Genomic DNA, 23,409 nt, shown 5'->3' on the forward strand with positions numbered 1-23,409 from the left:
CTCTTCTCTCTCTCTCTCTCTCTCCCTCGATAGTCTCGAATGTCGAATCCTGCGGCGGCGACTCTCCGCGCGCACGCGTGTATTGGACCAAGGTATAGGTACAAGTTCTTCTTTCCACTATCAGCCGCAGTAGCAACGTATACTCCTGCCGCCTGGCTTGCTGCAGCTGAACGTCTTGTTTCCTCGCTTTTCGGGCAAATAATGTCGGGGTTGCGGCGGACACCTCGAGCTTAACGATGCGTCGAATAATGAATAAAACTTAAGAAACTCGTAGAAATGTTTTGAAAAATACTGATAAAATTCAGGCCGACAATCCGCGTTCGGCCGCTCACTCGTTTCCTTCCATCATCGTTGTGCGTCCCCTACTGGCCGCTTGCTCTCTGCTTGCGTTCTCCCAGCTATATACTGGCTTACTCGCTACAGTCCGGTCCTCTTTCTCGCTCTCTCTCGCTCTCTCTCTCTCTCTCTCTCTCTCTCTCCAACTCGACTCCTCCGAGTCCTCACTGCAGCCACTCGCGCAAGTCAAGCCAAGATAAGCGGAAGTGACGCTCGCAATTGCATTAGCACTTTATCTGCTTCGTACTAGCAGAGCCGCGGCTATTGGCCATTTCCTATGTAAATGTGCGACGTTCAAGAAAAATCACTTAGCTCGCGCATAAACAGCATAATCGCAGCCGCCGCTTGACCGCGCCAGCTTGACGCGCAATGCGAACCAGCCTTGTTTTACTCTCTTGTATATATGTATAGTTGAACGTATATGCATGCGGGGTGTCGCGTGTGTGTATACAATATACATGTATTACTATATGTATTGGATCATGTTTTTCCAGGATTCCCAGGTGCGGAACTTTTAGGGGCTCCAAAGCTAGAACTACGCCCAACTCCTCTAAATGTGGACAAGTATATCCGCGCGGAACAGTTGATCATTGGCATTGCTCGGAAATTCGACGATTCCAAAATTATTTGTTGAACCTGTTCGCGAGTCGAGACTGTGCAGTAGGTGTACCTTCGTGTATACTGCATACATATACATCTCGCGGGCGCTTGAGTCAGCTCAACCGCACGAGTGTCAGAAGACTCAGAAGAGAGAACGCGCAGCCCCCTCCCCCACTACGCTCTCCTCGCGGCTCGCGATCAACTGTATACATATATATGCTACTGTCGCTGCTGCTGCTGATCAGAGCGCTCAAATCGTACACTGTGCAGTGTGTGTAGCTTCTAGTTGGCTAGTTTTCGGCAACTGACGACAAGCAAGAGCATCAGCAGAGTGTGCCAGCAGAGTGTGACGGGCTCAAGACAACTGCAGCAGTCAGCCGCATACCAGCTGCGCGCGAAGCAAGACTCGCGGATCCTTTTCGAGGGCCCCCCATCATCCAGCGCAGCAAAGCAACCTGCTCCGACTCCCCCTCTCTCCTGCAGTTAGCAGCTCCGATTCTTGAAAATACACAACTAAGCCGCAGTGGCCTATGTGCAGCAGCTATTTTTCATCGATAACTTTCAACAACTGGCTGCTCTGACGCATACTACTTGCTGACTCCTCTTCGTCCTGATACGACGACGTTCCACTCGGCCAGCTCGGGCTTACACATCAGTATCCGCCTGTCTGCGTATACTCGCGGAAAGACTTGAACATTTTGACGAACCAGCTCCGGACTTGCGTGAGTCTTTCGTCCATTATTTTGTACACCTTGTGAATTCTCTCCGTCGCCCCCCCTCTCTCTCTCTCTCTCTCTCTCTCCCGTTCTTCGTAATCTCTCTTTATCTATCTACTCTGCAGTGTGTTTCCTGTGTATACGTCTACGCCCGCAAATTCGATAGAGAGTGAGAGAGAGAGAGAGAAACACGCGCACGCCAGGCTCGACGACTTACTGTTTCGATATACACACCTACTTGTATTGCCGTTCCATGACGTTGCCTGCGCGTTCTACTCGCTGACTAGCCTAACAAATTTCTCCTCTTTCCTTTGTGCGCTGCGGAATTTTTTTCGATTTTAATCGGCCCAAGAATTTTCTGCTTCTTTTAGGTGCAAGATGTCGGCAGGACCGTACAATTACTCTTATATTTTCAAGTACATCATCATAGGTGATATGGGGGTGGGAAAATCATGTTTACTCCACCAATTTACAGAAAAAAAATGTAAGTATGCACTATAGCAGTTGAACAAACATGGTTTTATCACCTGTGTGACTCTAGTTATGAAAATTTTTTTTCTGCTCAAGTTATGGCTGACTGTCCTCACACTATTGGTGTGGAATTTGGAACGAGAATTATTGAAGTAGCAGGTCAAAAAATTAAACTCCAAATATGGGATACAGCTGGTCAGGAGCGTTTCAGAGCAGTTACAAGGTATGATACCTGCAGTTAACTAGTATCTACAGAATTTTTTACAAGCGCTAATGATCAAAACTAAATTATTGGAATCTTTTATTTTAATTAATAGATCTTACTATCGTGGAGCTGCCGGTGCCCTGATGGTTTATGATATTACACGACGATCAACTTACAATCATCTGAGCAGCTGGTTGACAGATACAAGAAATCTTACAAATCCAAGCACTGTGTGTATTTTATTTTCATATTAAAATAAAATGTATTGTGGCATTAAAATAACAAATTTAATTATCTATCTACAGGTAATATTTTTAATTGGAAACAAGAGTGATTTGGATGAACAACGAGATGTTACTTATGAAGAAGCAAAGCAGTTTGCTGATGAAAATGGACTGATGTTTGTAGAAGCTAGTGCAAAAACGTATGTATGCTAATGTGATGCCAGTCATTTTAATTCAAATTCAGAATATTGAACCTACTTTTCGTTATTTCAGGGGAGATAATGTAGAAGAAGCGTTTTTGGAAACGGCCAAGAAAATCTTCCAGAGCATACAAGATGGCCGGTAAGTTTTTTTGATTATTAATTGAAACAAAAAATGTATCCATATCAGAAGTCTAGTAGTATATGTTACTATTTTTCCATTTACTTTTCCAGTTTGGATCTGAATGCAGCAGAATCAGGTGTGCAACATAATCCAAGTCAGCCTGGTCGTACCAATTTACAAGGGGTATTAAGTGTACAACAAGGAGGGAAAGACTCATGCTCTTGTTAAGCCACTATTTATCTGTATATAGGCCCTCTTATGCATTAATATTAATAATGCATAATACATGATTTACATAAAAACAAGGAAAACTATGCCCTGTCCAGATATTTGATAACAAGTGTTTGTTCAAGGGCAGTCTTGATATCCAGGATATTTTTTTCAGTTGACAAATTATTAAAAAAAAAACTTTCATAATATAATGGCTTTTTTTATAAAATATGAGTAACATAAATTTATGAAGCAGATAACTAAAATGATTTCTTACTAGAAATAGCTTGAAATCCACGAATTTCACCCAACTATTGGTATTCAGCTTGGAAAACTAGTTTGCCATAATGAAAAAAATAATCGATGATAAATATTATATTGATGGATAAATTATTGAATAATCTATCCTTACTGTGTTACATATACTTGATGTTTGTAAGATCAAGCAAAATCAAGGAATTAAGGATTTGTTTCATTCCTCTATGCACTACATTTAGATTGTAAAAGGCGGGAACAAAAACTATGAAATGATAAGGCCCGATGGCGCGTATTGTGAAAAATAGTTTTTTCACAAGTCACACATTTTGTAAAAACAATGCGAGACTAATCGCTATTCTACACAAACAAACAAAATTATGAAATATTAAATCATGTAAGAAAAATGTAGTGTCTAACAGTTTTCGATTAGATTGATAAATAATAATGAATAATAATATTAAGTAAGTAAATAGTAAATTGAACATTTGTATGACCGTTATAAAATGTATTTAAAACTACTTTAATGCCGTTATGAAGGTGTGCTTTATCTACTAATACTAAATTTTAAATGGAAAATTATTGTATTGTTATTATAATTTATAGCATTAAAGAAATTATAAATTGTATGTATATAAATGATTTATTTTGCTAAATGCAATCAAGTAACGTGAGTCTGTTTCTGTTAAAAATGGGCCTAATAAGATTATTTGTATTAAATTAAATCGTTTGCAATATGTAAATGACAAAATATATGAAAGTAAATTTTTTTTTATTTAAAACGCTTTAAACAAAATCTAGTGATTCATTGATTTTTATATACGTATAGACAGTATCAAAAATAGTATTAAAATCAAATTATTTCTTGCTTGAATTAAAAAAACATTTCATAAACTTTTTTCTTTTTAAGCAACAACTTGATATTGCAGTAAACCTGTAACTTAGAGTACAATATATACATGACACGTAGGTAATTATTATTATTCATTGTATATCTAGCGCTTTGAGTGCGTGTAAAAATGTGAAATTTTAAAATCCGAAGTGCGTGAAAGTATCAATGGGTATACTGTATAGTGTATCTGTGTATGTAAATATGTTACTAACGCATATACCATATACACATAAAATTAACGTAAATATAATGTTTTTATTTGATTATTGCTAAACAATAGACAAATTTTACGTATTAAAACTATACAATAAACGGTTAAAAATTTGAAAAATTTTTTTTCGTTTTTATTTTGGACTGGATATATGTGTGTGTGTGTGTGTGTGTGTGTGTGTGTGTGTGAGTGAGTGTGTGCATGTGTGTGTGTGTTCTGTCAACATTACTCGGGCCATATTATAATACCTAATATAGTTGAGTTGAATTATTTTATAAAAATTGTGTTGTTTCTGATCAAATCGGACAAGTATTTCACAGACACATACACATATATAAGTAATACATAGAAGCTGTTAGTCTAACATAGTCAACATATAGATATACATTGTGTTTATATCTCTTCATGAGAAATACAATGATCGTGATTTTGTGTATGAAATACTATCAAATTTAGAACTATATTGCGGATATAGATCTTGGAACGTGAGATATTTGAGAATGTGTTCGTTTTATATTTTTAAATGAAAAAAAGCAAGTTTTTATTGATCATTTTTTGATTAGTAGGTTATGTTATTACAGGATTTTTTATGCGAATGAACTAGAACAATGAATTACGGATTTTGTGACTTGTGTATAAATGCATCTGAAAATAAGCAACATTTAAAAGAAATATTATTAAAATTAATTAATGGTAAATAAATAATTATTAATAATAAATTAATTAAGTATGGTTATTAAAAATCTATTTTTTAATTTTTTAGCTGGTTACAGTACAGTTGTTATAAACCAAAATGTTGATGAAACTATATTTGACACTGATAAGAGAAAGAAAAAGAAAATTAATGAAAATGTTACGATTCCAATATCTACTGTACCAGAACCCATCAATGTACAGGATTTGTATGAAGAATTCAAGGGAAAACTTAAAATACTCAATAGAATAACATTTTCATTTTCAGATCCAGTAAAAACACATTCTCTAGTAAGTTGAAATGAAACATGTAGTATTGTAAATATTTGCGTAAACTCTTATGTTTTTATCTATTGTAATTTTCAGAATCAGTCACCAGTTCTAAAAAAATACAATTTATTTGCTGTTGTGCCCAAAACTCAAGCTGCATTCCAAGTAAATAATTTCTACTTATTATATTTTAAATTTACTCAACATATTAATGAATTATTAATAATCTTTTAACATTTTTACAGTTTGCTTGCTCTCAACTAAATGTTGACATAATTTTTATAAATGCAACTTGTTCTAGCTTAAGACTAAGTAGAAAATTATATTTTCAAGCAACAGAAAAAGGAATACATTTTGAAATTCAATATGGTGAAGTTATTAAACCGAAAACTAGAAAACTTGCAATTCACTACTCTCATTTATTTCACACTTTTGGTAAAAGCAAGGTACAGTATTATTTTTTTATAATTTATAAAGAGTACATACACATATTGCTTAAAAACAATTTAAACAAATTAATTTTTTATTTCAGAATATAGTTATATCCAGTGGTGCTGACAATGCATCTTTAATTAGAAATCCTTACGATGTAGTAAATTTGTATCCTTTAAATGAATTGAAATTGAAAAAAAAATCTTGGAGTTAAATGTTACCATACTATCCTTAATTTACATGTAAATAGAGCTCGATTGTTAGGATTAAATCAAAGAAAAGCGAAATATTCATTACTTGAACAAGCTCATAAAGTACTTTTAAAAGGAGGTAAGACTTTTTTTAAAGCCACACAAGTTTTATTAATCTAAATAAAGCAAGTTGAGAAATAAATTGGCATAAATATTCTTTACAGAAGGACGACGTTGCGGAAAAGCTCTTTTTCACATTGTAAATAATGAAAAAGAGGTAATTGAAAAAGACGATTCAGAAACTATTAAAAAGCCGCGAATAGAAGCGTAAAATAAAAATAATTTTATATTATACAATACGTAAATGTAAATGTATGTACTGTAAAATAAATTGAAATATTTTTTTATATTTTCATTTCAATCCTCAAATTACGCATCAAGCGGGCCGTCATCAGAAGCCAGCGGCACTTGGCATATATAAAGCGAGAAGCTAATACTGCGATGATGCTCAGTAAGTATATAAGTATAAGTATATACTTATATAGAGAAACGGAAAAGCGCGAATAGAACCACGTGACAATAATGTGGCACGCGCATGCGTAGTTATAAAAAAATACGTTCATCAGTGCAGGGCGCAAGCATAAAACCACCTAACATTATATTTTGTTGTATGGCTAGATAAGTACCTATAGCATCATCACAGAAGGCTGTACTGCTGTAGAAGAGTGATTGAGCAGAGCGAGTCGGTGTAATCTACGTCTGGAGTTTGGGTCTGCATGCCCATGGCTCTCTGCCGAACGGATTACAGTCGTGTATACTATAATATCTGTATAAGCTGTCTGTGCTTTCGTTAATCGTTAATACGATAATACGATTGGAAATAAGGTCTAACAAGAGCCAGTTTCTGCATCTATCAGAGCAGACTTTTTTCAAGACAAAACTTGTTATCATGCAAAGTGTTATAAACTCCGTTAAGGGCACTGCTCTCAGTGTTGCAGAGTATTTAACCCCTGTTCTCAAGGTTTGTATATGCTAGTATTTTTTATTTATTTACATTAATTTATTCTTTTCGTAAGAACAAAGACTAATTTACGATCATAAGATTTGTTTCTGGAACGATTTATTATTTTTATGATTATTATTACTATTTTTTTTTTTAACAGGAAAGTAAATTTAGGGAAACTGGAGTTTTGACTCCCGAAGAGTTTGTAGCTGCTGGCGAGCACCTTGTTCACCATTGTCCCACTTGGCAATGGGCAGTTGGAGATGTAGACAGAGCTAAACCTTATCTTCCAAAAGATAAACAGTTTTTACTTACAAGAAATGTTCCTTGCACTCGCCGATGTAAACAAGTAATTGATTCTTGATACTCTATACGTAGCAACTTTTAATTTTATTCATACTCTCATTATAGGTACTAATTTGTCTCTATTGTATTATTCAGATAGAGTACTGTGATGAACAAGAACAAATTATAGAAGCTGATGATCCAGAAGGTGGATGGGTTGATACTCATCATTATGATGTGAATCTTACAGGTGTAGAAGAAAAAGTTTCTGAAATGACATTGGAAGAAGCTACACCAGCAGCATCTGCTAATTTAGCTGGTGATTTGGAAGATGAGGATGATGATGAGGAAGCGGCGGATATGGAAGCCTTTGAAGTCAGTGGGATGCTTGATGAGCAAGACAAAGTAAATTTCTCATATGCGTAAATTTTAATGATGTTACTATTATGAAATTCAATATCATTCAAAATGTCTTTTTTTGATAGTACACTACAGATGCATCCAAAAAACAAGCCAAAGAAAACCAAGAATCATTTTCAGAGGGTGAAATTATTAGAACGCGTACATATGACTTGCACATTACTTATGACAAATATTATCAAACACCAAGACTGTGGCTTTTTGGGTATGATGAGGTAATTTTCTTTTTTCTTTTTGTCCTTTCAGTGCGATTTTTATTATATTCTTCAAATAAATAACCGGATTACATGTTCAGAATCGAAAACCTTTAACTGTTGAGGAAATGTATGAAGATGTCAGTCAAGATCATGCCAAGAAAACTGTCACAATGGAAACTCATCCCCATATGCCTGGGCCTCCCATGGCATCTGTACATCCTTGCAGGTAATGTCATGGTTAATACAAACTTTTTTTTTAATATAAACGGTAGCTTGAACATCTTGCTTTTTCCAGACACGCCGAAGTTATGAAAAAAATTATAGAAACTGTAATGGAAGGTGGCAGAGAATTAGGAGTTCACATGTACCTTATAATATTTTTAAAATTTGTACAATCCGTCATACCAACAATTGAATATGATTATACTCAAAATGTTACATTAACTAGTTCAAGTTAAGGGTAAAAGAAAATCAAGCCTTTTTTTAAGTCAGCTTGTAACCAGTCTCATTAATTTTATGAATTTTGTTAATGGGTTTGTCAATTGCAATAAAAATTTTAATGTATTGATTTTTGAAATTCTGAATTTATTTTAACATTTTGCTATTACTGTATAAACATGTATATTTTCGAGTAATGCGTCTTAAATAAGCAAATAATAAGCGATAGAAAAATTGTCATGTTAGAAAAGTAGAATATTGACAAAAGTCTGTTACAAATTTCATACAATTTTTTTTTTATTTGTAAGGTTTATGAGTTATTTGGTAATTAAACTTGTTAAATACACCTAGTACTACGTATATGTACATCTTTTTATTTCTATAAGTATGCGTATCTTACTAATTAGCAATATAAAATCCAAATAAGAAAATGTTTTAATGTATTACACAAATTTTCCCGTAACTTACAATTTATATCTACTTGAAGTATTCTTTTAATTAATTGAAAAAGTATTCTGGATTCAAATTTACAGTACTAGTATTAAATATTTATGTGTGAACCGAATGGTGGTTCAAATTATTTTAATAATGTAGCTTTTCTATGCGTCATTTTTATTTAATATATCTGCTTTAGGTGTCATTTTGATACTATTTGTATAATACTCTTGAACACTCTCAAAATACATGTAAAACAATGGTTAATCATTTTCAAAACTGGAATTGGTATGATTAGTAATAAAAAGCATATGTTGTATCTACAATTTTTATACCAATTTAATTTGGTTAAATCAACAATATACCATCATGATTTTATATTGTAAGCAATTTTCTGTAATTATTAAATGGTGATAATGAAAATATCATTTCATACTTACACACATATACATATGTTAAGTTTTTACATTATTTTTTATCATGAAGCAAATAGTTTTTAAAATCTACAATTTATACATAACTTAATATGCAGAGAATAATTCATGAAATAAAATGTTTTGTATAATTATCACAATAGTTTAAACGATTTATAGCTCTATCGCCATAAATTAACTTAAACAATAGTCAGGTACTCAGAGGCTAACTGTAGTGGGTCTACATTCAGAGAAGTCACCAATCGAACTTTTTGACCATCTTGAGTAATAAACTCTATAGCTTGTTGACCATCAGCCAATTCCAATTGGTCCTCTGTATTTATTTGGTTAACAGATGCTACAGCTGTTGCATCAGTATCTTCATCCTAATATTTAGTTGAAAGATATTAACAAACTTGATCTTTATTTGAATTTTTAAAGATTTTTTTATCTTACCTCCAAGACTTTTGCTATTGCTTCAGCATCAGTTTGAATAGATGACGCTGCTATATTGATTTTTTGCAAATTATTTTCTTTTACAGAGTTTTCGGATTCTTCAATGTTTGAAATACTATCTAAAGGTGTATCCATACTTTGTACTCTAATTGTTTGCCCACCATCTAACTGACTAATAAAATGTCCTTGAGCCAACAACTGTCTAGCTTCTTGTATAGATAGTGGAATGGCATTGCCATCTTCATCAGTTATCTGTAGTAAATAATAAATTATTTAATGTATTTTAAAAATTTGTTTTTATGTTGTTTTTGTGTAAAGTTTATACGATTCCTAATTTTTATATCACAAAATAATCAAATACAATACTTACTTGCAATTGTAAATCAGATTCCGCAAGCTCGTTCACATTTATTGAATTTTCATCATTACAAACTTGATCCAAGTTTCTTTCGTGATCAGCTATCACGTTTTCTTTATCTAAAAAAAATGTGTTATTTGTATAAGTGTGAATGATAATAAAATATTAATTGAAACAAGTGATATTCCTTACTGAATTGTACTGTTTCAGACTCATTTGATTGATCTGGATCTTGATAAGCAACATAAATTATCTGAGACATGCCATCATCTTGAGAAACTTGATCAGTTGTCATAACTTGAGCTAGATTATTTAAATTGCTTGCATTTTGTTCTTGAGAATCTGGTAGAATTTGCCAAACTTGTCCCATGTTTGCTCTTCCATCCAATAATTCTGACGAATCTGGTGGTGGTTGATTTTTATGAACCTTTTTATGTTTTGTTAAATTCGAACAATCTGCAAAAGCCTTTCCGCAAATTTCACAGCTGTATGGTTTTTCCCCTAGAAAATCGTTTATTTATTTTTCATCTATATCCTTACATGGAACAGAAAGAACTATTTGAGAATGTTATACCTGTATGAAATCTTAAATGTTTTTTCAAAGCCCATTGTTCCGTAAAACCGCGATTGCAATATGCACATGTGAAGGGACGTTCTCCTGTATGTCTACGTACATGACATTTCCAAGTATCTTTGTGCAAAAATGTTTTTCCACAAAATTCACATTTCCAAGGCCGTTCTCCTGTATGTCTTTTAACATGCAACTTGAACTGGGAAGACGTTGTAAATTTCCTACCACAATGATCACAACAGTAGGGTTTCTCTCCTGTATGAATTCTCATGTGTTCTTGCAAATTACCATTTTGTGAAAAACTTTTTGAACAAACTTCACATTTGTAAGGTTTTTGACCTGTATGAGTCCTAAAATTAAAATGTTATCACACAAGTATTTTTAAATTTTCGCCAATTAAAATAATCAAGGTTATACCTGTAATGTAAAGTAAGACTTGTTTTATGAGCAAATTTGTGATCACAGAGTTCACAAAAATGTTTTTTCTCTCCAGTATGAGTTGACTGATGATTTAGCAAATTTGCTTTTGTTTTAAATGATGCATTACAAGACTTGCATGGATACGGTCTATCTTCTGAGTGAACAAGTTGATGTCGCTGTAAAAGCTGTTTATGTTTGAAACTTTTTCCACATTTATTGCACACGAATCGACGTCCGTTATTATGTTCTGTTAATTTATGATACACTATTGAACTTGAGTGATTCAAAACTTTTCCACATATGTCACAAGGAAATCCTTTATCTGTATTGGTATCCTAATTGATATTTTTTAGCATTAGTATAAGGTTTGTCCAAATCATAAAATAATATTTAAAAATTTCTTACTGTATGAACTATCTCCATGTGTCCTTTTAAGCTTGATTGATATGCAAATGCCTTGCTGCATATTTCGCATATAAAAGGTTTTTCTCCTTCATGAACTACTTTCACATGAGCTTCTAAATTATCTTTTGATTGAAAATGTTTATTACATTTCAAGCATTTTAAGCTACCATTCAAATCTTGAAATTCTGAATCATTAGATGGTTCATCTTGACTTGAATTGTCTTGCTTTTCTTCAAGAATCTCTTGCAATTCATCTTGCTCCAAACTTTTCAAGCCCCCAGTATCATTAAAAGTACTAGTTAATGGGCTACTTGAACTTTTATCAAGTTCAGCACTATTAGTTAATTTTATATCTACTGTTTTAACAGCAACTGAATTGTGTGAATTCACTTTTTTGTCATCTATTAGATCATTATTAGTTTCGATTACATTAATTCCAGAATGAGCTAATGATTTCTGATGAAACATTAGATCTTCTTTATTAGTGAATTGGTCTTGACACTCAACACATTCATAGTTAATAGTTTTATGTAAACTTTCATGAATAATGTATTTACTTCGTTGTAGAAAACCTTTGCCACAATAGGAACATGTAAATTTGTGTTTTTTTTTAAACTTGGATCTTTGAGATTTTGATTTAGAACGAACTTTATTTCTATTGACTACCACAAATTCCCCTAAATTTTCTCCTTCTATTGTTTCTAAATGCCCAATAATTTCTAGACAATAATAATGATTACAAAGTGTAAATATTTTTTAGAAATAGAAATTTCACAGTACATCAAAATAAATACCTGTGTCACTATTGCTACTATCTGCAGTTGAAGTATTAAGATTTTCATCAGCTTCATACTTTACTTGGACGTCGTCTTCATCATAGACACCTTCTTCTTTAAACATTTTTTCTAACTCTTTACCACGCACAGTTTCTATGTATCTTTTAGGAACTTTGCGTCTTCTCCTTTGTCTTCCATCTCCATCCATTTCATCATGTTTATCGTCTTCTTCTTCTGTGTACTCTTCTTTTTCCTCCTAAAAAATGTAAAAATAAATACACGTAAATAATTATTCAAGTGTTGGTATTATCATCTGTTTTATCAAATAATTAATGTATTTTACTTTTACTTCTTCTTCTATGCATCCTTTTGGTGGGCGACCTCGTCTTTTTTTAGGTTTATCCAACCCTTCCATTTGTAAACTCAAATCATGTTCTGACGCAAATACAGAACCATCTGGCATTACTAAAAAATAATTTTAATATAAAAGTTTCAGAACAATGTAATACTTAATGTCCAATATAAATTTGGCTCTGTAGCTTACCATTAATAACAATTTGTTGCTCAGTACCTTCTGAATTATCATTTTCTGAATTTATCAATTTTGAATTATCCAAAGTTAAATTAATACTCTTGACTTTGTAATGCTCTTGTTCAGCTTTACTTTCCAATTCAACTTGTTGTTTCCACATTTCTCGAATTTTACGCTGACCATTAATAAGTAGTTCAAAAAACTGGACAGTGGCTTCCAACTGGATATTACATCCAGGACAAATGGTGCGTGGTAATTTGCCATCATCGTAAACCTGCAAGTGGAAACAATTTATTGGTTTGACTGATATATACCTATTTTAGCTATTTTATGTTTTCAATCATAACAGGTGGATTGTGTATTATGTACAATTATAAAAAGCAAGTGAAAAAAAAAGTAAAATGTTGAGCAAGATTTAAAAAAAAAAAGAAAAAAGTTTGGTGACTATTTTGAAGAATATTAGAAATAAATCAACCACAATAAACATGCTTTTAAAAAAACAAATAAAGCAGATTTACATAATTGTTAAAAAGGTCATTGTCAAAAAATAGAATGAATAGCGCGCCTTTGTGGCAACAATTGTAAAAATGATTTGATCCATGCAGTAGCCGAAGGTATATTTTTGTTTGGATCGGGAAATTATGAGGAGAACATCCATATTATGCATATAGGCTAGAGGCAAGTCAAGTTCAAGACTGGAATTGCTGTTCGGATCGACTGCTTGTCTTCGTACCTTGAGCGGTAAATAACGGTTGACCATCGCACTAAGCTCCGTATCTTGGGACTCATGAGTGAATAACATTTCGCCGTTGTCATTATTTTCCGCACATAATCGACAAATTGTCGAATCGTATAAACGAATTTCCGCCATGACGGCGAGCTATATACTGATGCGCGTTGCTTTGAGGCTTGTTACACCTATAGCTATACCTATACTATACTTGATATTCTTTACTATTATGCATCTTGAATATAACTATACATGTTCTAAACTTGCGTTGCAATCAATCGTTATTTATCTGCTGGTCATACTTGTGGCATTACGTTAATATGGTATTCAGGAAAGCTTTCGTAACTGGACATTTTACATGTTTACATTCATAAACGAAATGTGGGGGAGAAACTCTCATAGCCTTGGAGGTTATGCGCGATACACGCCGTCAGCCGTGTGCGATGCGTGCGAGCCTCTTTTAAGCATAAACCTATAACACTAACAAGATGCATTGCGCGAATGAAAAACGCAGATATATACTTAATTCTTTTCCCTGCATTTAAATCACTGTAAAAAATGATTTTTTAAAATCACTAAAATTTAGTAAAATTACACGAGGTTCCAACCCTTCGTATAGCAATTTTACTACGATCAGCTACGTAAAATTACAAAAATCTAGCAATTTTACTTTTCTTGTAGTAAAATTGCTTCGCCCAGCGTAGGTTGTAGGCTTAGTTTGCTACTCTTAGCGTAGCAATTTTACAGGGGTCAGATTCTCGCGTTCAGTGTGAAAATACTATACCGCCGTTGTGAATTTACTGTGCTGGGTGTAGGACTGTTTGGTTTACTACTGGGTTAGTAATATTAGGAAAACATTTTTTACAGTGGCACACACACAACGCAGAGACTTGACTTGTTCAATTATACTTACTGACACTTGAATTGCAAATAAATCAAAATTGGTTTTTCCTTGTCGAATCTATTAAGTTTACATAATACTTTAGTACCTATAAGTATACGCGTATATATAAAAATGTGCGTGTACTTGATACATTCGATGGGCCGCTGATATGCGGCGGTAGATTACAACTAATAATTATTAATGATTAATATATAATTTATATATTGAACTGGTAATGTTGATAATTATTGCGGCTATCTGATCGGTTATAATAATTGGGTTTACCCATAGGTACGTGAGTCAAGTGTCAATTGCCGTACCGCATGTTAGTCGCGTATTGACTTGATTGACTTGACTCTGTATTGCGGGCAAGTACAACCTATTATAATTTAGGTATAGGCATGCTACTTATGAATTGTTTTGAATAAACTGTCGCTCGCTACGAAGACTATAGCACAGTTAAAATTTCCAAACTAAAACTATAAACAATCTTAAATTCGATAAAAAGTTGTTATAAATGGTGAATATTTAAAAATGTTCATTAGGGACAGTTTCGCAAAAATCGGAACATTTTTATAGAAAATCGTTGTTTAAAGTTTGAGTTGAGCTAGGCCTAGTGTGGGTCAAACGAGTCGTGCTACTTATGACGGAAAATTTGAACGGTTTATATGCTACTCTTCGTAGAGAGCGACGAAACGATCATGTGCGCGTCCGCATTATTTTTTACCATGCAAAAAAATCGAGTCAGTTATTTGTCAAACTTATCACAGCTATCACGAATAATGCGACAGTTAAACTTTTTAATTTAGTTTTTATTTTCATCTTGCCGCAGCTCGAGTTTGATTGCGATTTTTTAATATAATTCGCACGCGTATAATTATATTTTATTTATATTAATTCGACATATTCTTTTGTAAAATTTAACAAACACTTGGCCATACGAGCGCTACCGTTATACCCTTTTATAATTAAGTTTTGTAATATGATTGTAAACCTTAATTTTACCAGCAATATTTGTCGGATTTTTTAATTTTTAAATGAATGCACTTTTATTGAAAAAAAAAAAATCTATTTTAATTCAACACTGCTCCCTTATCATCTAAAGAAATACTGGAATTACTTTGCTCGTTCGACAGTGATTCACATTTTGATTCGTTAAACGAACAATTTGGTTGATACTGTTCTACAGCTTCCAAAAGACTATCGGGATATCCTGGCGAATAGTATCTAGAAAAAAATACGTTATGGTATTAAAATTTTAATCCACATAAGTAAGACTTGTGTGAGTGTAATGTTCGATATACAAAAATAATCGTTATTACATAAAACAACTTAAAAATTTTCATTTAAGGTATTTAAGGACTGACATTCACGTGACCAAGTCGACGAACGACACGACCTTTTTTATCGACGTTTACTGTTTACTCCATGGTTGATGTACCTCCCTAGTTTCTAGTAGCTGCAGCCTCCAGGTCAGCACTCAGCTGTGATACTATGGCCGCTTTGTGATAAAAGTGACTATTTACAGAGTTTACAAAAACTATTAAACTCTACTTATAGCAAGTGTTGCTTGCATATAAAAATGTTTTTCTAAAGTTGCTGCAATACAAAATGCTTTATGGTCAACCCAAGTTCGTTCGCCGACGTAAGTTCGCAATACAGCTCCTTTATTGAACGAAAACAAATACCTAATAGGTCCTTTTATTTTCTCAACATACAAATAAGTATCATGTAGTAGTGTAGTACAGTGAATCAAATCAAACTAGTAATGGTTTTTATATGATTTTTTCAAATCAATGCAATATTAGGATATATTCTTTTTCCCAACTCCTAAATAGCTTTGTGTTAATTGTACTATTCTATTGTAGGATATGCTTTATTTAATTTTCTCAATAATAACTAAGGTGACCTAATTTATTTATCTTAGTTCATTGTGCAGTTAAACCAAAAGTCAAATGATATTTTATATGATAATAGAGGAGCTTTTGATTTTTGTAAGAAATTAAAAGGTTGAACCTGACAATTTCTTCAGGAAAGCAGCAATTGATTATTGTTATGTATTCTGACAAAGTAGAGCTTGGATCAGCTTGAATTTCTTGCACTTTCTTTAAACCTCCAGTTGTTACAAATAATCGTCGAGCTCGCGCATCGTTAGGCAAAATCTATAAGAAAACAAGTTAATGTATTACTATTATTAATAACTGATGAGAAAATAAACCTCTCTACTGTTAAGATTTAATTAGTTGTAATTAACAGCATTATAATAATTGAGTCGTGTATTTCTTCTTCTTTTTTTTGTATATCGCAATCGTACAATAATTATTAAAATATGAGTTTCTTGTCTAGTCATTATTATATTTAATATTTTTTGCTTGTACACTATGTTTTCATTGATATTTTTCTTCCTAGTGAAAATTTGATTACTTATATTTAATTTCAGTGAATCAGGTCTTATATGGGACTTGAACAGCATAGTTACAGTTTTGATATGCGTATTGTAACCTACCATAAATCTGAAGAGCTTTATTATGATGTGATTAATTTATTATACCAAAGAAGAAAATGCTTGAGAAACTGATTTAAACAGATAAGATTGCAATCAGTTTTAAAAAAATTCCACTACTCAGGGTGAAAAATGTGGAAACACGTAAATTTGAAACAATGCCTTTGAACGAAAATCCACTTGTAAACAATCGAATGATATATCAACCACTACGTAAAACTCTTAACTGATAAGTTATGCACAACTTGACGCATGAATTTCAATCCAAACAACAGAATCGTGTAATAATATTACAAGTTGTGTGCTTCAAGCTGGTGAGAACAGTCTAGTGAGATGAAGAATAATGTAAATAGTATATTAACAAATCTGAGTGATGATCTATTATTTATAACACAAGTTTTTTGTTACGATAAACTAGCTGAATGTTTTTTTATAAATTTATAAATATAGTAAATTGATTTTTTTGCAACATGATCAACAATCAGCAAAGAATAGTCTTAAGCACAGGAGATGCTGGTATTCAGCATCAGCCAGTTTCTGCAAAACCATCAATAGTTTCTGTATCAAGTATAGATTCAGACGTCAGTGATCGACGTGATATAAGGGAGGCTCTATATACAGGAATATTCAAAAGACATAGAAAAACTATTTTGGTACTTGGAAGCTTTCTTAAAATGTTAAGGGTGAATAGAAATATGAACAATTACGCTAGTATTAAAGCAAATGATGAAACTGATGAATAATTAATAACAAAATATCTGTTTGATAAGAATACTTGGAAATATTTAGTTAAGTGATGTTTATAATCTGAAATGTGATTTAAATTGCCATGACAAGACACCGAGTTAGTTTTTTTCACTGATCTATCAAAATATTAAGCATTTATTTGTGTTATGATTTATAACTGCCTCCTAATATTTGAATTTTAGTTTTTATAATACTCAGCTATCTGATAAAAACTATAACTAACTTTCTTACTATTTTATATAAAGTAGTATATGAAATTTCTAAATATATGAATTATGCATTTATATATACGTAATGTTTTTCAATTTATAAATTCAATTACCAAAACTGCCGATGATACATTTCCAAATTTTTTAATCGAAAAGTATGTTTGCAAGGGTATACTGTCACCAAAGTCAGGAATAAATTTCTTTTATCAAAAAGATATAAAAAAAATGTTTAACTTACATATTCCATGAAATAATGTAATTTATAATTCCAATATTCTAAAAATTACAGAAAATTACTATTCTTTGGAAAACAATTTTAATTTTATTGAATTTTCTTTCAGAAATACTTGGACAGAATGCATGCTCTGAATCAAGTTTTTGCCCCTATTGCTACCCGTTTAGATACAGTTGTAGAGCATAAATTTTGGTAGACGGTATATTTGAGAAAAAAATAAAAAAACTGGTAACTATTATATATTATGTATGTGAAATAACGTTTTTAAGAAATGTTTATACTCGACTTCTATTATTTCATCTTCAATAATAATGTTTATTATTTTATGTTATATTCACCCTCTAATTAAATTAAATATCGACATTTTAATAAATGTTTTTATTAGATAGAAATTTTAACAATGTTCAAAGTATTAGAATAGAAATACATTGTTAAGTATAAACATGCTAATGCCAATATCAAATGCAATGCCTTACTAGTCAATATTCTGATGTAAATTGGGGCTCTGTTTATTAATTCTATTAAAATTTATTGCAGATATATGATGAATAAAATTGTATGTTTTATTAGTTTAAACACATGCAATGAGGGTATTCAAAATCAGCATTAAGTGAACAATTGAGCATTTTTATGAAAAATGTAATATTTACAAAAGATTTAATAATTTTTTTATAAGAAAACTTTCAATTTAAATCGTGTAAAGTTAATGTTTGGCATGAAATAAATTTGCGGTTTACCAACACTCATGTCTGGATTTTACCAAGTTTTTTATACAAACACTCTGCCAATACTAGAAATTGTCAAATCTACATGATATCAGAAATGTATGACGTTCTAATTTCAAAATATTGGATATGTTAAAAATATTTAAAACAAGCTTAAGAAAAAAACAGCCATCATATTAATTTTCTAAAAATCAAATATTTATTCACTTGGTCAATTGAGATTGTGTTGTTGTAAACAAACAAGTTGAGCATATTATAAAAGACTGAATTTTGTGGTTGTGCTTTCATTTTAAAATGCTGTATTAGTCACTTAATAAAAATGTATGGCTTTGGTATAATATAAATACAAGAACATTCTTGCTTGCGATTTATTTTTAACCGTTGTAAAATAATTTGATGTATGATGCCAGTAAAAGAAAATATTGTTATGGCAATTTAAAAAGTTGAATTCAAAATAATTTTTAATTATAAATTTATCTTACAATTACAACATGATGATTGGTAAATAAAAACTTGATAAATTTTTATAAAATGACTGATTTATAGATTTTTACATGTGAAAATCAAGAGTAGTTGTAAAAAAAAGTTATCCAAGGTATAGGACTTGTAAAATATACAAATTGTGGCAATAGAATAATCTCTTACCAATCTGTGTATATACACATAAGTATAATTTGTAAAATATAAGAGCCGCATACAGCTTAATATTGTACAATACACACACACACACACACACACACACACACACACACACACATATATATATATATATATATATATATATATATATACACACCAATACAAGTAAATTCAAAAAGCCAAATATGTGTGTATAATATGTCAAAGGTAAGATCTAAGCAAATGATGAAATTCGCCTTATATCTACATCTGCTTGACCAACTTTCATATCATAATGTTCATTTGTCAGATTTTGATAATCATGCGAATTAAAAAAACACAAGCGCTTATTTGGAGACTTCAAAATGTGTCGGTCAGATTCAGTAAACATAGCTTTAAACATAAATAATTTCGTATGCAATGTAATTAATTACGCAAACAAAGCATAAGAAAGACGACGAATCTTACTACGTATACCACGTCGACTTGAATAGATTCCGATAATATAAGATAGAAATTATATCGAATAAAATAGTTATATGTAACTAATAGCTAATTAGTTTACCATACATACAATCACTTTATACCATTAGATTATGGTAACTGTACATCCTAAACATAATGTAAACAAAAATGCTAATTAATTATCTATTTCACGTTTAATAAATAAAAATTAAAAAATGTTAGATATTTGTATTTAATTGTAATAATAATTACGATTGGTATAATTTTCATTGAAAGATGTTTTATAATAAACTATATTACATCAAGCTTAATAAAAATTTCTTGTTTGACCAAACGTCATACTTTATTATTTATTTATTTCAAGTTTTTAAAATTATTTACGTTAAAAATATCTTTAAGATTCAAGTTCGCCTCATAATTATTCCGCATATTTTATCACAATATACCAAAGTCAAGCTGAATATAAAATCCTTGCATGCTTAATATAAGAATAATTATATTATTTAATTATAATCATATTATTTTCAAATTTAAACTTGATATTATTTGGGAATTGCGCTATTTAATTATATTATAAGTTCAAGTGCTTCTTACCTTACTAAATTGTCCCAGAATGTACTTCAGTATATTCGGTGGTGCGTCGTGCAATAATGGTTCCAAAGCTTCAATATGCATACATTTTTGCAAAATTTGCTTTAGACTAGCTTTGCATTTATTTCTCAGATCTTCAGGATTCGCAGGGTTGGTATATAGCTTGTGAAAAAATCGTCATATTATAAATTTATATACCTACACTTTTAAAAAGCACTACTTACAGCTAAAATGCAAGTAAAAACATTAGTGTCTGCTATGGCTTTAGCATGTTCAGGTGAATGTTTGCCGATTTGTCCTAGAGCCCATATCGTAATCGACAATATGTGATTTTCTTGCTCGATCGTTAATACTGTTACCAATTGATGTACACCCTACAAAATATACATGCGTTTTTAAAATTTTATAGTGCTTAATTTCGTGCAATATTTTATAGGCGTAAAAATAAAAATAATAACATTCAACTGATACGTACGTACGTACACGTTTTATATCGTATCGATCGTCGGAAATGAAAAACTCAAGTTATGCGAGTATAATCGTTAACTTTTTTTTTCTGGTCGATAAAATGGAACCGATTCTGAACGGTTAAACGAATAAACTATTTTTACCTTCATTTCGATAATAGCTGTCGCTAGTTCATCCGAGTGTCCAGCAATATATCCTAGAGCCATTATCGCTTGCAACCTGGTTGAAGTTTTTCTAGTTCTAATTGCCTCGACGAGAAATTCGATTCCACCAGTGTTCGATACGAATTGAGCTAGCTTGAAAGCATAACAAATCGAAATACATATTAACCAAACATTGATTTTTCCGGTGCTTATTTTTCCCTAAAAACTCACTTGGATCGTGTGTTTACAAACTTCTTTGGTCAGAGTGGCCGCTGCTTTGGCAACATTTTCATCCGAATGTTGCATGTGGCAAAGGACCTCTGGAAAAAGTTGCGCCTCCACGAGGAATTCCGTCAACTCCGTCGAGTGCTTTGCTATGCAGCCGAGCGCAGTCAAGGCTTGGCGCTGAAATTCAAGTAATTGCGCGATTGAAAGAAAAATCATTGCAATATAACCACGAACAAGCGCGCAACCTTCAATTTCGGATCTTGATTCGACACGGCTTTCGCCAAAAGCGGAATAGCGCCTGCATCCACGACCAGTTGCGCTAATTCCGCTGTTTGCTTGCTTATGTCACAGAGCGCTGAGGTGCTAATCTGCTTCAAACATACATCGGACTCTTGAAGACAAAGCACCAAAAGTGGAACAGCACCTGCGCGTGTACATACACATTCATTTGAGTTGAATGTTTGAATGAGCGAGTAAAATAAAATTGTTGAAAACACGATGACGACCAGAGTCAACGGCAGCCTGCGCCAGGCATTTGTTGTGCCTAGAAATGTACCCAACTGCCCAAGCAGCAGCCTCCTTCACACCAGGATTGAAATCTTCCAAGCACAAAGTCATAGCTTCCAGACCACCTTCGCTCACAACCCTCATGGCCATTTCTGGCGTATGTTTGACCAAGGCTCGTAAGAGGAAGGAGGCGGCTTTCTTGAAAAATTCCTGGAATACAGCATAACAGATGGCTCTAGGTCAAAAACGATTTCAAGATTGACCGGTAGCGCGACATTACCTACAGTTTGCTTGTCGATCTTTTTCAGTATTCGCGGCAGAATATTTTTGTTCAGTATGGCTCGAGCTATTTTGACGTCGTGATTAGCCAGTCTGCCGAGGGCGATCGCGGTGAGCTGTTGAATCGACGGCGTCACGTCCCAGAGTAAGGGGCAAAGCAAATCCAAAACGCCGGCATTGTCCAAGTACTCGATGTTGTGCGGCCTTGAGGCTAGGTCCGTCACTGTCTGAACGAATTGCATTCTCGCTTTTTGATAGTGATCGAAGACTGAAAATTTTTTCCCGATTAATTCTATCCGACTATATCCGTTCCATTCGCACAGCTTGTTTACGCTTAGTATTTCGTTACCTTGTGAGATTATGCGGGCCGTCATCTCGAGCTGTTCAATAAATCATTCATTCGCTAGTAATTTTCAAAAGTCGACGCGTGAAAGCTTGGATTCTTCGAAAACAAGTGCATTGGTACTCAGAGAACTGCGATATGGCAAATATTTATTGAATCGCTTTTCAATTCAATCAAACGGCTTGGTATATCTCGATGCGACAAAATAATTTTTTTCAAATACCAATGGCTGACGCCTGTCACTGGGTCCGTCAAGTGACGGTCGCATTACGAGTTACGATTAAATCGCCAGTATATATATATATATAATTCAGTGATTTCTGAACATAAATAATACAAGTAAAGACAATTAATTTGCAAAATTCATATTCAAAAATAATGCAGACACGGTTGTAGAAGTTGTCTAGGAGTTTGGATGAGTGGTGGTTGTAGAAGGTGTACAGGTTTTTTTTTGTTGGATCCCGGCCGCGCAATCGACGACCCAGACTATTTGGACACTTATTTCTACAGAACCGATTCCCACACGTCGATACCGAATCTTACGGAGCGCACTTTTCGGAGCCCATTATCAGTGACCTCGAATTACGAATACCAATACACTTTCCTGTCTTGCCTGGTCCCCCAAACACCTACACACGTGCCTTCTACAACTGTATTTCCTAAAACCTAGATACAAAAAACTACGGAGCGCGTACTTCCTGGACCCCATCATCGCGCGAGCCTCGAAAAACCTAGACAACTTCTGCAACTTCTTGTCTTTACTTTTATTATTTGTGAGCTTTGTAATCAGCTGATTACTGATGTGTTTACATACCTATGCGGAACCTGACCGTTTCAAAGACGTTAAATGACGTTAAATGTCGTACACCGAATAACTGCGCTGTTGCCAAATTTACTTACCGTTCCCGTATCGGAACATACCCACAAGGGCATTTTTACTTTTTCATCGTAAAATTCTATGAAAAGTTGCAAAAGTTATAAGTATTATTCTTTCGG

General features: G+C 32.8%; 6 protein-coding genes across 12 annotated transcripts; 4 read left to right on the plus strand and 2 right to left on the minus strand.

Moving 5' to 3' along the window:
• Positions 1-511: 511 nt before the first annotated feature.
• On the plus strand, positions 512-4,132 carry Rab14 (Rab-protein 14). 2 transcript variants are annotated; one of them, XM_032596288.1, is made up of 8 exons: positions 512-733; positions 831-1,658; positions 2,024-2,136; positions 2,220-2,346; positions 2,441-2,558; positions 2,634-2,752; positions 2,826-2,894; positions 2,987-4,010. In XM_032596288.1, the coding sequence occupies exons 3-8, from the start codon at positions 2,031-2,033 to the stop codon at positions 3,102-3,104; spliced, it is 657 nt and encodes a 218-aa protein (XP_032452179.1). In that variant the 5' UTR covers positions 512-733; positions 831-1,658; positions 2,024-2,030; the 3' UTR covers positions 3,105-4,010. The 2 variants fall into 2 exon arrangements, with proteins under 2 accessions (XP_032452179.1, NP_001123226.1); NM_001129754.2 differs by lacking the exon at positions 512-733 and having other exon boundaries at positions 1,183-1,658; positions 2,987-4,132.
• A 429-nt stretch (positions 4,133-4,561) lies between these two features.
• Positions 4,562-6,439, plus strand: Rpp30 (RNaseP protein p30). Of its 5 annotated transcripts, none has more exons than XM_032596342.1 (8): positions 4,562-4,942; positions 5,026-5,137; positions 5,208-5,428; positions 5,504-5,572; positions 5,653-5,853; positions 5,940-6,007; positions 6,090-6,169; positions 6,255-6,439. In XM_032596342.1, exons 2-8 carry the CDS (start codon positions 5,053-5,055, stop codon positions 6,359-6,361), a joined length of 831 nt encoding a protein of 276 aa, XP_032452233.1. In that variant the 5' UTR covers positions 4,562-4,942; positions 5,026-5,052; the 3' UTR covers positions 6,362-6,439.
• Positions 6,440-6,490: 51 nt separating this feature from the next.
• Positions 6,491-9,255, plus strand: LOC100117868 (autophagy-related 3-like). 2 transcript variants are annotated; one of them, XM_032597635.1, is made up of 7 exons: positions 6,491-6,541; positions 6,709-7,051; positions 7,194-7,382; positions 7,475-7,723; positions 7,804-7,953; positions 8,034-8,161; positions 8,231-9,255. In XM_032597635.1, exons 2-7 carry the CDS (start codon positions 6,980-6,982, stop codon positions 8,391-8,393), a joined length of 951 nt encoding a protein of 316 aa, XP_032453526.1. In that variant the 5' UTR covers positions 6,491-6,541; positions 6,709-6,979; the 3' UTR covers positions 8,394-9,255. The 2 variants fall into 2 exon arrangements, with proteins under 2 accessions (XP_032453526.1, XP_001601099.1); XM_001601049.5 differs by lacking the exon at positions 6,491-6,541 and having other exon boundaries at positions 6,621-7,051.
• LOC100679618 (zinc finger protein 665) lies at positions 8,663-13,939 on the minus strand. Its single transcript, XM_008203883.4, has 11 exons — positions 13,473-13,939; positions 12,752-13,013; positions 12,551-12,672; positions 12,226-12,463; positions 11,432-12,150; positions 11,024-11,361; positions 10,610-10,956; positions 10,228-10,536; positions 10,048-10,154; positions 9,678-9,929; positions 8,663-9,607 (listed from the first exon to the last, which is right to left on the minus strand). The coding sequence occupies exons 1-11, from the start codon at positions 13,608-13,610 to the stop codon at positions 9,422-9,424; spliced, it is 3,018 nt and encodes a 1,005-aa protein (XP_008202105.1). The 5' UTR covers positions 13,611-13,939; the 3' UTR covers positions 8,663-9,421.
• Positions 13,940-14,410: 471 nt separating this feature from the next.
• Positions 14,411-22,728, minus strand: LOC100119191 (sperm-associated antigen 6-like). The gene is made up of 10 exons (XM_001602959.4): positions 22,420-22,728; positions 22,076-22,338; positions 21,791-22,001; positions 21,530-21,708; positions 21,288-21,461; positions 21,057-21,209; positions 20,670-20,819; positions 20,449-20,607; positions 16,369-16,514; positions 14,411-15,579 (listed from the first exon to the last, which is right to left on the minus strand). The coding sequence occupies exons 1-10, from the start codon at positions 22,442-22,444 to the stop codon at positions 15,426-15,428; spliced, it is 1,614 nt and encodes a 537-aa protein (XP_001603009.1). The 5' UTR covers positions 22,445-22,728; the 3' UTR covers positions 14,411-15,425.
• LOC100679746 lies at positions 15,648-19,575 on the plus strand. Its single transcript, XM_008203884.3, has 3 exons — positions 15,648-15,997; positions 16,793-17,538; positions 18,153-19,575. Exons 2-3 carry the CDS (start codon positions 17,326-17,328, stop codon positions 18,240-18,242), a joined length of 303 nt encoding a protein of 100 aa, XP_008202106.1. The 5' UTR covers positions 15,648-15,997; positions 16,793-17,325; the 3' UTR covers positions 18,243-19,575.
• Positions 22,729-23,409: the final 681 nt, after the last annotated feature.

Source organism: Nasonia vitripennis, chromosome 2 (genome assembly GCF_009193385.2).
Source record: "Nasonia vitripennis strain AsymCx chromosome 2, Nvit_psr_1.1, whole genome shotgun sequence".
Lineage (NCBI taxonomy): Eukaryota > Metazoa > Arthropoda > Insecta > Hymenoptera > Pteromalidae > Nasonia > Nasonia vitripennis.